General features: G+C 34.4%; 1 protein-coding gene across 8 annotated transcripts in view; it reads left to right on the top strand.

Moving 5' to 3' along the window:
* C1H3orf67 (chromosome 1 C3orf67 homolog) overlaps nt 1-13,398 on the top strand; it is a 247,862-nt gene that overhangs the window by 83,362 nt on the left and 151,102 nt on the right. For all 8 annotated transcript variants that reach the window (XM_032323954.1, XM_032323924.1, XM_032323904.1 and 5 more), the window contains one exon: nt 748-862. In XM_032323954.1, the coding sequence (XP_032179845.1) occupies nt 748-862 (115 nt within the window). The remainder of the gene's footprint in view (nt 1-747; nt 863-13,398) is intronic.

Here is a 13,398-nt window from a genome sequence, read left to right as displayed (position 1 = left end):
CTTTAATAAGCATCAACTCTACCATATAGCAGCCTGAGATAGGTTTAGAGATTTTAAGCCTGCTGTGTTACCTCTGAGACCTAAAGGAAGCAGAACATAAAAATGAGCCTCTATCAGTTTGAAGCAAACCTAATCTTTATGATCATGGCTGTGGTCTAAATCTATTAAAGATGTTCAAATTCAGTGTCCTTGGTATCACTATGACTTGACCTGAATAGTGAGCAATAAACTTGTGTATTATAATTCTGGTTTGAAGATATGTGCTTAGGAAGTGAAACCGACAGTCAGTGTTTTGTGTCTGTCTCCAAGCAGACTAAGAGCCTATATAAAATGACAGGTGCATTTTTAGGGAAAGAAACCCATAATGTTTTCCTATTTAGTAGGTGACAGTATGTCCCAAGATAACACAAGCTTAAGGGGCTGGAACAGGCATGGTTATTAAAGGCTAGCAGTTTCTCAGTTCATACAAATTGAATTTTTTTGTAGGCTAGAAGACTGTAGAAATCTAGTGTAGAGTACTGAAATAAATTAGCATATTAAGTGAATTTATACATTCAAGCTTGTGAGCACTTTGAATTTAAGGAAGAAATTTTATTACTTCTTGAGAGAAGAAAGGCAGTTCTTAAATTCTTTGTTTGATCTCCCTATTGCAAAGGGCCTATATGATAAATTATATCATTTTGATGATTATTCAAAGTAGTAGTTATTATATTAATGGGAATCTTACTCTCTTCTTTCTTTTTTCAGAATTACTGATCTAGGGAACATTAAAAGAAGATTGTATTTATCAACAGTTCATAAGGAACTGTCCTCAACTCCTCTTCATGCAAAAATCCCACTCTTCATGATCAAGCGCAAAATTGTAAGTGCCACATGAATGCTGCTTAAAATATTAAATTCATTTCAGCAAATACTAATTATGGGCCTACTCTGTTTATAAAGTACTTTTTTAAGTACCATGGTCATATAAAAAATGAATAAAATTCATACTCTTCCTTTCTCTCCCGTGAGAGAGCTTAAAAAAATCTGTCATTACCTTGCTTTTGTGAGTTCAGTCACCTTTGCCAGTTAACTAATTGAAGTTCTAAATATTTGTTAAAATCTGAACTGATCATTCTGTACATGGATATCATCGACACACACATAGTAGTATGCTTGTCATGTAGTGACCTTTGTAGGAATACAGTATTTGAAAATAAAATATTCCCTTTCTTTACAAACCTTGATGAGATAGAAAGTGAACTTGACTGACCTATATTTCCTATATAATAAATGAGTCAGATGACTATGTGCCAGTGGCCCCAGTTATCTAATGTCTTAAGAAATGTACTACTTAAACCAAAAAAATAAAAATAAATTAAAAAGTGTAATAGGTCCTGTGGGACAGTGTTCTGTAACTCATCTACCTCAACTTCCCACCCTCTAGTCAGATGACTCAATGGAGAATGGTTATATGTAGTTTTAAATCCTGGTGTGAAGAAAGCAAACAGGTCATTATTTTAGGTAACTTGAGCTTATGCTAAATTTCAAAAGGCAAAACAGTCATAACATCTAGAATTTTTTTTCTGAGTGTGGCCAATTTTAGAAAGAATTGCTTACATACATTTGAGACAGTCCTAAGCAAAAAGCAAATAAAGTATTTTTTTCTATACTGACCGCATTCCAGTAAAATCACCAAGTCATACCTACTTGTAATATGTTCTAATCTATATATAGGGCTTAAGAGCATGGTGTCTGAATTCTGACACTTACTAGTTATGTGACCCTGTACCAGTTCCTGTATTCATTCTCTTCATCTATAAAATGCAGATAATATGAGATATACTTCCTATTAAAGTTGTTGGAAGATTAATGCAAGTAAATAAACATACTGACTTTTAGAACAATGCCTTGCACAGTCTCAGCCCTAGGTAAGGATTATAGCTCCGATTTGCTCTTTGTTGCTACGTCTTCCAAGAATGCCTCCACGATTTCCCCTCTGTGGAATAGCTATTTAGGTTACAGTTCACCATTGCTATTCACTACTTCATAATCCTTGTAACACTTCTTCACCCTGTGCTTGAATCATGTTTGCTTGTCTATCTCCCCACCTTTAGACTACAAGCATGTTTTATGTGACTTTTATCCCTAGTCCCATTAAGAACATGGCACATGATAAATGCTCAATAAATACTTGTTGAACAAATAGGCAATTCTTACTGTGCCTCCTGATGTGGGAAATAAAACAAATGAGTTTGTCATGCATGTCTCTAAATGCACTTGATGATTCCAGAAATATTCTGTACTGTTCAAGCAGGTATTAAGAAATTCAAATCTAAAACTTGTACTCCTTTCCCCTCAGTTTCCTCCCAATCGAAGAGATGCTACAGTAGCAAAGGGTCTTTCATTTCCACTGTTAATCTAGTCTATTCCCATTGAGCCCTTATCAAATCAAAGCTGAGCCATTTTAGGGGAATTTTCTATGGAGAGAAGCAAGGTAAGAGAGAACACTCCACCCATTCAAAATGCCATCCCTAGGGCCCTCCTTGGTGCTGCTGTGGTGTTGCTCTAGTTCTCTACTCTTTTGCCAAAACTTTCTTCAGTTCTACTTTTTAGGAACTATAGATAGTTTGGGGGTAAACCTTGAACACAGTATTTTTAAAGTTTTCAGCTAACATTTATAAATCAGAAGTTATCAATATTGTCTCTTGTGCAGTGAGCAGTCAGTTGGAGCTGAGAAGCAACCACATGCTTTTAACAGAGCTTTAAGCTCTGCTGTAAAGTTTAGTTTTTCCACTCATATAAGGAATGCAGGTGCACTCAGATGATTCCTGCTTCATTCATTTAAGTTATCTGCCTAGGCCCTCTAGAGATAGAGTTTGTAACCCCAGTTTAGAGGATAATTGCCAAATGGTCCACTTTGCCTTGGTTCTTTAGCTAAAACCTTTACATAGCCAAAGGCAACAAATATTCTTAGACCACACCAATATGAATATTTATGTATAGGCCATTTATTATTCCAGTTACCATTAAATGTTCAACTTTTCAATTAAAAAAATTTATTTTTCGTGTTCTTAATTTTGAAGAATTCACTTTAATATTTAAATTACAACAATTTATAGTTTTAACTGAGGTTTTCAATGGCAAGAACAGTTTGAAAATTTAATAACCATCAGATTAAACAATGGAGGTAGCCACTTAGTCAAGACTCACTGAAATCAATCTTACTTCTTCTTCAATATAATTTTAATTAGTTGGTGATAGTATCAGATGAACATCAATGTCTTGCTACCAAAGTATATATTAATGTACAGTAAATTTAATTGTATTTGAATAGGAAGTTCAGGTATGAAATATCATTGAGAATGAATCATTCATTGGAGATATAATGAAATGGTATGATAAATTACAATGCCAAAATCTTTTAGTATCCTTTACCACTCATATACCCAGTGTTTGTCATTTAAATGGATAAAATTACTCTTTAGGAGTTGTGCTTTCTTGACCATGACTCTGATGGAATATATTATAGCTTTTATTACAGACTGAAAGTGTGGCATAATGTTTTTAAAATTTCCCCTCAAAGATAATTTTCCCAGTAAAGTCAGTGATTTAGAAATTTTTGATTTTTATTAGTATTTAATTTCTCGAATGTTACTGAATGAGACGGGAGTGGAGGAAACAGGTTTATTCAGACCAAGGTCATTTAGATACATATTTAATATGCTAGAGAATGTCCCTTAATGAAACCATTCCAACCTAGAATGCTTCTGGTACTTATTTGAAGGTTTGCAAATGTTTTCATCTCCTCCATGAGAATATCATTTAAAAATATTTGTTTTTCTCTCTCTACTCACCTGTCAGTCTAATATAGATGTTTAAGAAATTTAGGGAAAGAAAAGTAGTTCCATGTCTTCCTCTGAAGTCCCTGAATACTTATGTGAGGTGGGAACAACCACATAAAAATAAGTTTGTTCTGGAAAACAGATGATTACCCCATTTTTAAATCACATGAACAGACAGGAGGATATTGTTAGAGTTGAAGTGTGGCCTCTAGAGCTAGCTTGTAGTGGTTCAAATTCTAGTCGTCACTTCCTATCTGGGCCCTTATCCGAGTCAGTTAATCTCTCTCTGCTTCATTTTCTCATCAGTTAGGTGGAGAAAATAATAGAACCTGCTTCCTGGAGGAGTTGTTAGGATTTTAAGAGTTATTACCTAGAATAGTGCCAAGCTTTTATAAGTGATCGATTAACGTTAGTTGATACTGTTATTATTTTACTATTTTCTCTTGACATAATTCCATGTTTACTAGGAATATAGTGTCACAATAAACTTCTGAACTTAAAATTCATTTCAGTTGGCAAATATTTATTGAGCTCCTACTATAGGCCAAGGTCTGTGACAAATGATAGGAATCCACAGGTGAATATAATATGGCAGAGGAGGCAAACATATAAACAATTAATTATAATGGTCTCTGGTAAACAGCAGACTAGTCTTAGGAACCAGATGCTGCTAAAGGAAATTATCAAACTTGCCTAGCCAAGTTGGGGATTATTACGTGGAGGTATTTATGCTAAATTATAAATACACACAAACAATAGTATGAAAATTTATGTCACAGTTGATCCATTAACTGACTCAAATGCATGGAATTACACTGCTAGAAAAGAAGACTAGACAAAACCATGAAGGGCTTTGAAAGTCATGTTGAGAAATATGAATTTTAGTCCATTAGAAATTTTTAAAGCAATTTTTAACATGGAGAAATTTCACAATATGATCTGCATTCTAGAAAATAAGTATGATATCAGAATGGAGAGCTAGAGGAAGAGACCAATTAAGAAGCAATGCACAGACGTCTAGGTGAGACATATAAGCCTGCATTAGTGTAGTAGCAAAGAAGTAGAAGAGGAGGACAGATATGAAATATACTTAAAGAGGTAAAGCAAATTAAAAAAAACAAAAACAGAGAAAATGGCACTGAGATTCACTGGATGGACTTGACACCAACTTAAATACCGGAGATATCAGTAAAATTGACCCAGGAATGTAGAAACTATTCAAACAAAGGACAGTGCAGGGGGGACCTCAAAAAAAAGATGAGTACAGTCTGAATGGCTTGAGAAACAATATCAACCAATCTAATATGTGTGTAATTGACGTAGTAACAGGAGAACAGAGAGATTGAGCATGAGAAAATTTATAGAAATGATGACTGAAATTTTTCAAAATTTGAAAAATACATTCACAGATCCAATAAGCTCAACAAATTAAGGGCTGGAGATCTCTCAAAAACAGTACCAACCCACACAATGGTATATCGTAACTTAAAAAACAAAAAAACACTGCAAAATCATGCCATGGTATGTCATAACTAAATTGCTGAAAATCAATGATAAAGAGAAAATCTTAAAAAGTAGGCAGAAGAAAAAATGACATTATTCACTAGAGAACATTGATAAAATATATCACAAGCTTTCCCTCAGAAGCAATGAAATAAAGACAATGGAATGATGCTAAGGTAAAAAAATAATAATAATTTTTAACCTGTCAACCTAGAATTCTGTATCTAGTGAAACTATTCGTCAAAAATTGGAGCAAAATAAAAACACCGAAACTAAAAAGTGCTAGAGAATTCATTGCTAGCAACTTGCACTAGAAAAAATATCGAAGGAAGTTCTTCAGACTGAAAAAAATATGTACCAGATGAAAATGTGGATCTAAATGAGAGAAGAGTACCAGTAGTGATAAATATGTAGATGAATCTGGGGGTGCCTGGGTGGCTTAGTGGCTTGAGTGTCCACCTCTTGATTTTGGCTCAGGTTGTAATCTCAGTATTGTGATCTCAGGGTCGTGATATCAAGCACCTCATCAGGCTCCAAGCTCAGCAGGGAGTCTGCTTCTCTCTTTCCCCCCCCCCCCCGCCTTCTGTCCCTTCTCCCATTGGCTCTCTCTCTCTCTCTCTCTCTCAAATAAATAAATAAATCTTTTAAAAGTACATAGATGAATCTAAAAGATTCTTTATTCATATCATAATTTCTTTAAAAGTATTTGTTGAGAGCAAAAATACTAACAGTATAGAAGTAAAGTATATGACTAACACAAAGAATGGTAAAAACATCAGTATGCGTTTTTAACATTCTTACACATGAGATATTCTAATATTACTCAAAGTTAGATTGTGATAAGTTAATGATTTCTATTCCAGACTAATACAGTGATTGAAAAAATAAAAGAGTATAAGTAATCAGCCAATTGATGAGATTAATGGGACACTAAAAAGATACTCACTCAATCCGAAAGAATATAGGAAAGAACTAAACAAAGAAGAGATGAGACAAATCAAAAACAAACAGCAAGATGGTAGTCTTAAACTCATATATAGGAATAATTTCATTAAGTAGAAATGGGCTAAACTCTCCAACTAAAAGAGATTATTAGATCAATTAAAATCAAGACACAATTGTATATGGTTTATAAGAGATGCATATTAAATCTAAAGACACAAGTGAAAAAATTAAAAAGGAAAAAGGTTATACTATACATGCACTAACCATAAGAAAGCTGGAGTGGCTATATTGATATCAAAGTAGACTTCAGGAAAAGGAATATTATGTACAGAGGCACATTTCATAATGATGAGGGAGTTTAATCATGTAGAGGATATAACAAACCTAAATATATACACACCTAGTAACAATGCTTGGAAATGCATGAAGCAAAAACTCACAGAACCAAAGAGAGAAACATAAATTCACAATTTTATATGAAGATTTCAACACTTCCCTCTTAGATATTGAGAGAAAATCGGTCAACTTGAAAAATGCTATCAATCAACCAGACCTGTTTGACATTTTTAGAACATACCATCTTACAACTGCCTAATACATACTACATTCAGGTGCACTCTGGTTTATCCAAGCTGTATGATATGTTAGGCTTTATTAATCTCAATAAACCTAAAAAAGACTGAAATCATACAGAGTATGTTCTGTGAATACAAGGGAATTAAATTAGGAATTAATAACAAAAATATAATTGGACAGTCCCTAAGTAGTTAGAAATAAAGCAGCATACTTCCAAGTAACTTGTAAGTAAAAAAAAAAAAAAAAATTATGGGAGATATTAGAAAACATTTCTAACTGTTATTTTAACTAATTTCAAATGGTAATGAAAATAAAGCATACCAAAATTTGTGGGATGCATCTGAATCATGTAAAATGTGGAGAAAGAAATAATCAAGAGAATATATAAATGAAATAAAAACTGGACAGTGGAGAAAATCAATAAAACCAAAGTTTGTTCTTTGAAAAGATTTAGCAGGTGATAAGCTGTTAGCTACTTTAATCAAGAAAAGAAGAACACACACATTACTAAACTCAAGAGTGAAAATGGGGAAAAGGGAAAATAAGGGAATACTAGGAACAATATTTTGCCGGTAAGTTTGACAATTTAGATGAAGTGGGAAATTTCTGCGAAAGACACAAATTACTAAAACTGATACTAACAGAAATTAAAAGTTAAAATAGCCATATATCTATTTTTAGAAATTGAATTTGTAATGTAAAACATTCCTGCAAATAAAATACAGGTCCAGAAAATTCACATCCAGGCTTTACATATAATTCTACCAAACATTTAAAGAAAAAAAAAATACCAATTTTAGACACTGTCTTTCAGATAATTAAAGAGAAGGAACATTTCCCAAATCATTGAATAAAATGAGGTCAGCATAATGTTGATAACAAAGCAAGCTAAGATATTATAATTCCCAGAAAAGAACTATAAATCAGTATCAATTATGAACATAAACACATGAATCCTTAACACCGTGACTAGGTGTTTATTCCAGGAATTTAAGGTTAGTCTTACAGTCACTGTAATCTTTCACGTTAATGGAATAATAGGGGAAAAAATTATAAGGTAATCTCAATAAACATAGAAAAATCATTTAACAAAAGTTCATTAGTCATTCATGGTTAAAGCTTACATCAAAGTAGGAAAAGAAAGAAACTTTCTTAATCTAATAAAGGAGTTCTATTTAAAAAAAAAAAAAACAACCTACAACTAAATCATACTTAGTGGTGAAATACTGACTACTTATCCACTAAGATAGGGAACAAGGCAAGGATATCCACTCTACTTCTATTAAGCATTATATTGGAGGTCCCAGTAAGTGCAGTAAGATAATAAAGAGAAATAAAACACGTACAGATTAGAAAAAAGAAGGAAAAGTTTCTCTCTATGCAGACAACATAATCATCTAAGACAATTGTAAGGAATCTGCTAAAACCAAACAAAACCTTCTAGATTAAGTGAGTTTTGTAGGGTCACAGAGTATAACATCAATAACCAAAGTCAACTATATTTCTATATATTTCTATATAAATTGTTTATAGCAATAAACAATTGAAGTTTAAAAAATTTTTTAATTTAAATACTTGTATTAAGTTTTTTATTTTAATTCCAGTATAGTCAACATATAGTGTTGTATTAGTTTCAGGTATACAGTATGGTGATTAAACAATTACAGTTTTAATTTTTAATTTTAAAAGTATTTAAGTTGCGTCAAAAGTACATAATACTCAGGAATAAATTTAATAAAACATATGCTAAACCTTTACACTGCAGGCTATAAAACATTGCTGAGAGAAATTGAAGAAGACCTAAATAAATGGAGACATGTTGGTTTTGGATCCAAATATAGTATATTCAGTCCAATCCCACTCAGAATCCCAACAGGCTTTTTTTTTTAAATATTTTTTGCAAAATTTATAAACAAATTCTAAGATATATATGGGAACTCAAAAGACAGAATACAACACAATTTTCAAAATATAAAAATTATACCTCATGATTTCACAACATGTTATAAAGCTACAGTAATTAGGGCAATGTGTTCTTGGCAAAGATACCAGTAAAAAGTTTACAAATAGACACATGCATGTATAGTCAGTTGATCTTCAACCAAATCACCAGAGCAATTCAATAGAGATAGGAACATCTTTTTTTCAGACCCAGAACTTCTCTGAGTATCCATATGGGAGAAAAAAAATGAACCTCAACCCATATTTCACATCATTCACAAAAAACTACTTCGATATAAAGCAGTTATCATACATTTCTAACATCCAAATATAAATGCTAAAAATATAAATAACTATAAGAGATTTCTTAAGACCCAGAAAACATTAACCCTAATAAAGAATAAGTTGACAAAATGGGCTTCACCAAAATTTAAAACTGCTCTGGGCGCCTGAACGGCTTAGTCTGTTAAGCCTCTGCCTTCGACTCAGGTCGTGATCCCAAGTCTTGGGATCAAGCTCTGTGTTGGGCTCCCCGTTGTTGCTCAGCAGGGAGTCGTCTTCTCCCTCTTCCTTTGCCCTTCCCCACCAAACATGCTCACTTGCTCTCTCTCTCTTTCTCAAATAAATAAAATCTTTTTAAAAAATTAAAACTGCTCATCAAGACAGTTTTAAGAAAATGAATAATCAACCCACAGAGGAAATATTCATAATATATATGTGACAAAAAGTTTCTATCCAGAACATATTCTCCAACTGTATAATTAAAAAAAGAACTTTTTAAAGGCAAAAACAATTGAACAAGTACTTCACAAAGATTATACAAACAAGCATGTGAAGAGCTCCATACTATCAGGGGAATTCAAATGAAAAACACAGTTGCTACTACTTCAACCACTATAATAGCAAAAATAGACAGGAAATGCTAAATGTTGGTTCGATATAAAGCAGTTATCATACATTTCTAACATACATGGAGAATTTCCACCATAACCACTTTGGAAACACCTTTGGAAGTTTATGATAAAGTTAAACGTTTACCCATTGATACAAAAGCTCCGCTTCTTGGTGTCTATCCACGAAAATGTAAGTACATATAAAAAAAAAAAAAACTCAGCTGGGAATTTCACAACAGCTTTATTTATAAAAGCCAAAAACTTGAAATAAACTTATATGCCTCACAACAGAAGACTGAACCATTAAATTGTGGTATATTCACAGAGTGAGTTACTACTCAACAAAACAAGAATGGATTACTGATCCATGCAACAACATTGATGAACCTCAAGTATTAATGCCAAGTGAAAGAAGCCACTTACTGTGACCCCATTTATATAAATTAATAGAACAGACAAACTAAGGTGAAAGAAATTAGTGGTTGCCCTTGAGAGGGATAAGTCTGAGATTGGGAAACAGCACAAAAGATCTTTCTGGGGTGATTGAAATGCCATATAACTTGATGAGCTATGGTATGCTGGTGAATGAAATGGTCAAAATCATCAAATTGTATCCTTAAAGTCTGTGTATTTTGTGATATGAAGTCAAAAAAGATGGTGTGGTTAACATATATTAAGCACATATATGTTAGGCACTATTATAAGTGCTTCCATGTTTTTAAACATTTAATCCTAACAACTCTGAAACATGTATTATTACCACCATTTTACAAATGAGGAAAGTGAAGCACAGAGAGGTTAAGTAACTGCGAAATTACCCAGCTAGTAGATGCTGGAGCTGGAATGCAAATTCAGGCGGATGGGCTGCAGAGCCCACACTCTTGCATCCTTAGGAGGAATGTATTTCAAAGGAGTTGCCAGTAGAGTTTAACTGGAAGGGATTTCCAGACAGGCTAAAGAATAGAATATTATAATTAGATAATAGAAAATAATTTCTTATTCCAAATCTTAAAAGTTAAGTGTTTCAAAGAAAGGAAGTTAAATGTCAGGATGTAGTCATGTGAGTGGGTTACTGTGTAAAGTGGAGGAGGCTTTTGAAGGAAAGAAGGTTAAGGGACTCAGGGTATTGGACAGTGTTGGAAGGTAAGGTGAATCTGGACCCACAGGTTTTCAGGAATGTGTAGATAGGCTGACGAAGGTGTGTCTGCAGAAGCAGGAGTGACCAGGAAGTGATTTGAAGATCAGCAAAGCTAAGAGTGGAAGCAATTCTTCCAGCTTCAAAGAAGATAGGATTCCCAGTCAGAAGTGTGAGCCCGCTCCCAGTGCCACCTAACCACTTGGCCTCAAAATTGGAGGCTGTAGAAACACATATGAAGCTTCGTTAGTGAGCTTTAACTCGAGGTGAAGGGAAAGTAATATCTCAGAAATATCTTCAATTAAGTAAGGTATGTAGGACCCTTAGAAAAATACAGAGTAGTAAGTACTTCTCAGTGTAAGGATTTCAGAGGGCACAGTGAAAGGTGACTTGAGAATTAGCAAGAGAAAGATTGGCTGCTATTTCAAGAAGAGACTGCTCGCTCATGCTGGTAGGAATGGGAGGTGGAGGTCATTTGCTAAATAGGTATCATAAAGATATTATATAAGGAACTTGCCTTTCTGTGGTTCAACCAGGAGCTACAGCCCTGACAGCCCCAACCTCTCCTAAACTCCCCTCCCTCCATCTAGGGACTTGTCATGATTTGCTTTTCCTGAGGAAATTGTTTTTTAATACAGTAGTAATAGGTAATTGCTTCTCCTGACCGTGTGGATATAAAATTACTATTTCGATCTCTGCTTACACCGTTTAATAAACAAGATGATGGTGATTGAGATGAATAAGGTCATTGTAAGCAATTTTTGTAAGAGATTTTCTTCTGAGATATTCAAGCTAACATGTGAAAAATTATTATAAGACACAAGAATAAACATTTAAAAACCCCATTCTTATCATTTTAGGAGGACAGAAACAGAATGAGGTTCTAAAATTGTGAGAAGAGATGTGCTTTACGATTGCTGGGTTATGAAATTGTGGTTTCTTGTTTGTGATTTCCTCTTAGAAAGGAAAGTGATTTCCTCTAGAAAGTGCTAGCTAGAGCTGTGCAATGTCCATGACTCAGGCTCTTTCTGTACTGGCAAAATGAATCCAATTATCTTCACATCTTTCCTGCAGTAATGGCAAGGAAAATCAAAAAGTGCTAGACGACCAAGAACTTGTTATTGCATGCATCTGAGTGGTCTGCGTGTGTGTGTGTGTGTGTGTGTGTGTGTGTGTGTGTGTGTGTGTTTGTGTTCACACAGTCTACTGGCCTTTTACCAGTATAATAAAGCCATATGGGGGCCCCTGGGTGGTTCGGTCAGTTAAGCAGCTGCCTCGGGCTCAGGTCATGATCTCCGGGTCCTGGAATGGAGCCCCATCAGGCTTCCTGCTCAGTGAGGAGTCTGCTTCTCCCTCTCCCTCTGCCCCTCCCCACCCCTTCCCCATGCACATGCATGCAAGTGTGCTTTCTCTCACTCGCTCTCTCTCTCTCCTCCCCTCTCTTACTCTCAAATAAATCTATAAAACTCTTTAAAAATATTTAAAATTAAAACTAAAGCCATATGGCCAAAATATTAGTCAGTAAAAACTAGAAATTCATGCTTTGCATGATTCTTTTACCCTTTGCCTGCCAGTTCCTTTATGCAGAATTTCATGCTGGAACTAAATAGTATGAACTCTCTTCTCTTTTTATTTATTTATTTGACATATAGTGTATCACTTGCTTCAGGGGTACAGGTCTGTGATTCATCAGTCTTACACAATTCACAGCATGCACCATAGCACATACCCTCCCCAATGTCCATAACCCAGACACCCTATCCCTCCCCTACCACCTCCCAGCAACAAACTAAGCAATACTGTCTTTTTTTCTGTCAGTTTGCTATTTTCCTGATACATAATTCTCAAACCCATAATTAGGAATATTTTAAATCAAGAGTTCTTCCCTGCTAGACCAGAATTACATGTAGGTATAAAGCGATCAGAGATCAAGAAAACTAAAAAAAAAAAAAAAAATGATTTGAAGAATGATTGATCACCAAGAGTAATGAAAATAATATTTTATAAAAATCAACTAATTCAGGTAATCCACATGTTGAGAGTAGACAGTTCATACTCTTTTCTGAAACTTCGGAAAAGATTACACAGCATTTATATGAATAATGAGTTATTTGTTGAAGCCTATGAAAAGTGGAACCTTTATAAATACCAACTAAACAAAAAAATAATTTCATTTCCTCTAGCCAAGGGAGATTTTTGAAAGTTATTCCCATCTTTCTCAGGAAATACTCCCATCTGCACTTGTAAGAAGTGAATTCATTCACCAAAGTTATCAGTTACCACACATTTATGGGGCTAGTTGAGTGATTATAAAATGAAAGATTGAGAATTTTCCTTGAGGGGGAACTTGGGAAGATGGCAGAGCAGGAGGACCCCGAGGTCACCCCATCCCACATTTTTGGTTTGTTTTTTTCCCTAAGGATTCTATTTATTCATTGGAGACAGAGAGAGAGAGTGTGTGTGTGTGTGTGCACCCAAGTAGGGAGAGGCGTAAAGGGAGAGGGAGAATCCGACTCCCCACTGAGCTGTGATCCTGACAGGGGGCTTGATTCCAGGACCCAGAGATAATGACCTGAAGTGA

The sequence above is a fragment of the Mustela erminea genome, chromosome 1 (assembly GCF_009829155.1).
Source record: "Mustela erminea isolate mMusErm1 chromosome 1, mMusErm1.Pri, whole genome shotgun sequence".
Lineage (NCBI taxonomy): Eukaryota > Metazoa > Chordata > Mammalia > Carnivora > Mustelidae > Mustela > Mustela erminea.
The sequence above is the reverse complement of the archived record's forward strand: the minus strand, read 5'-3'. Positions and strand labels throughout refer to the sequence as shown.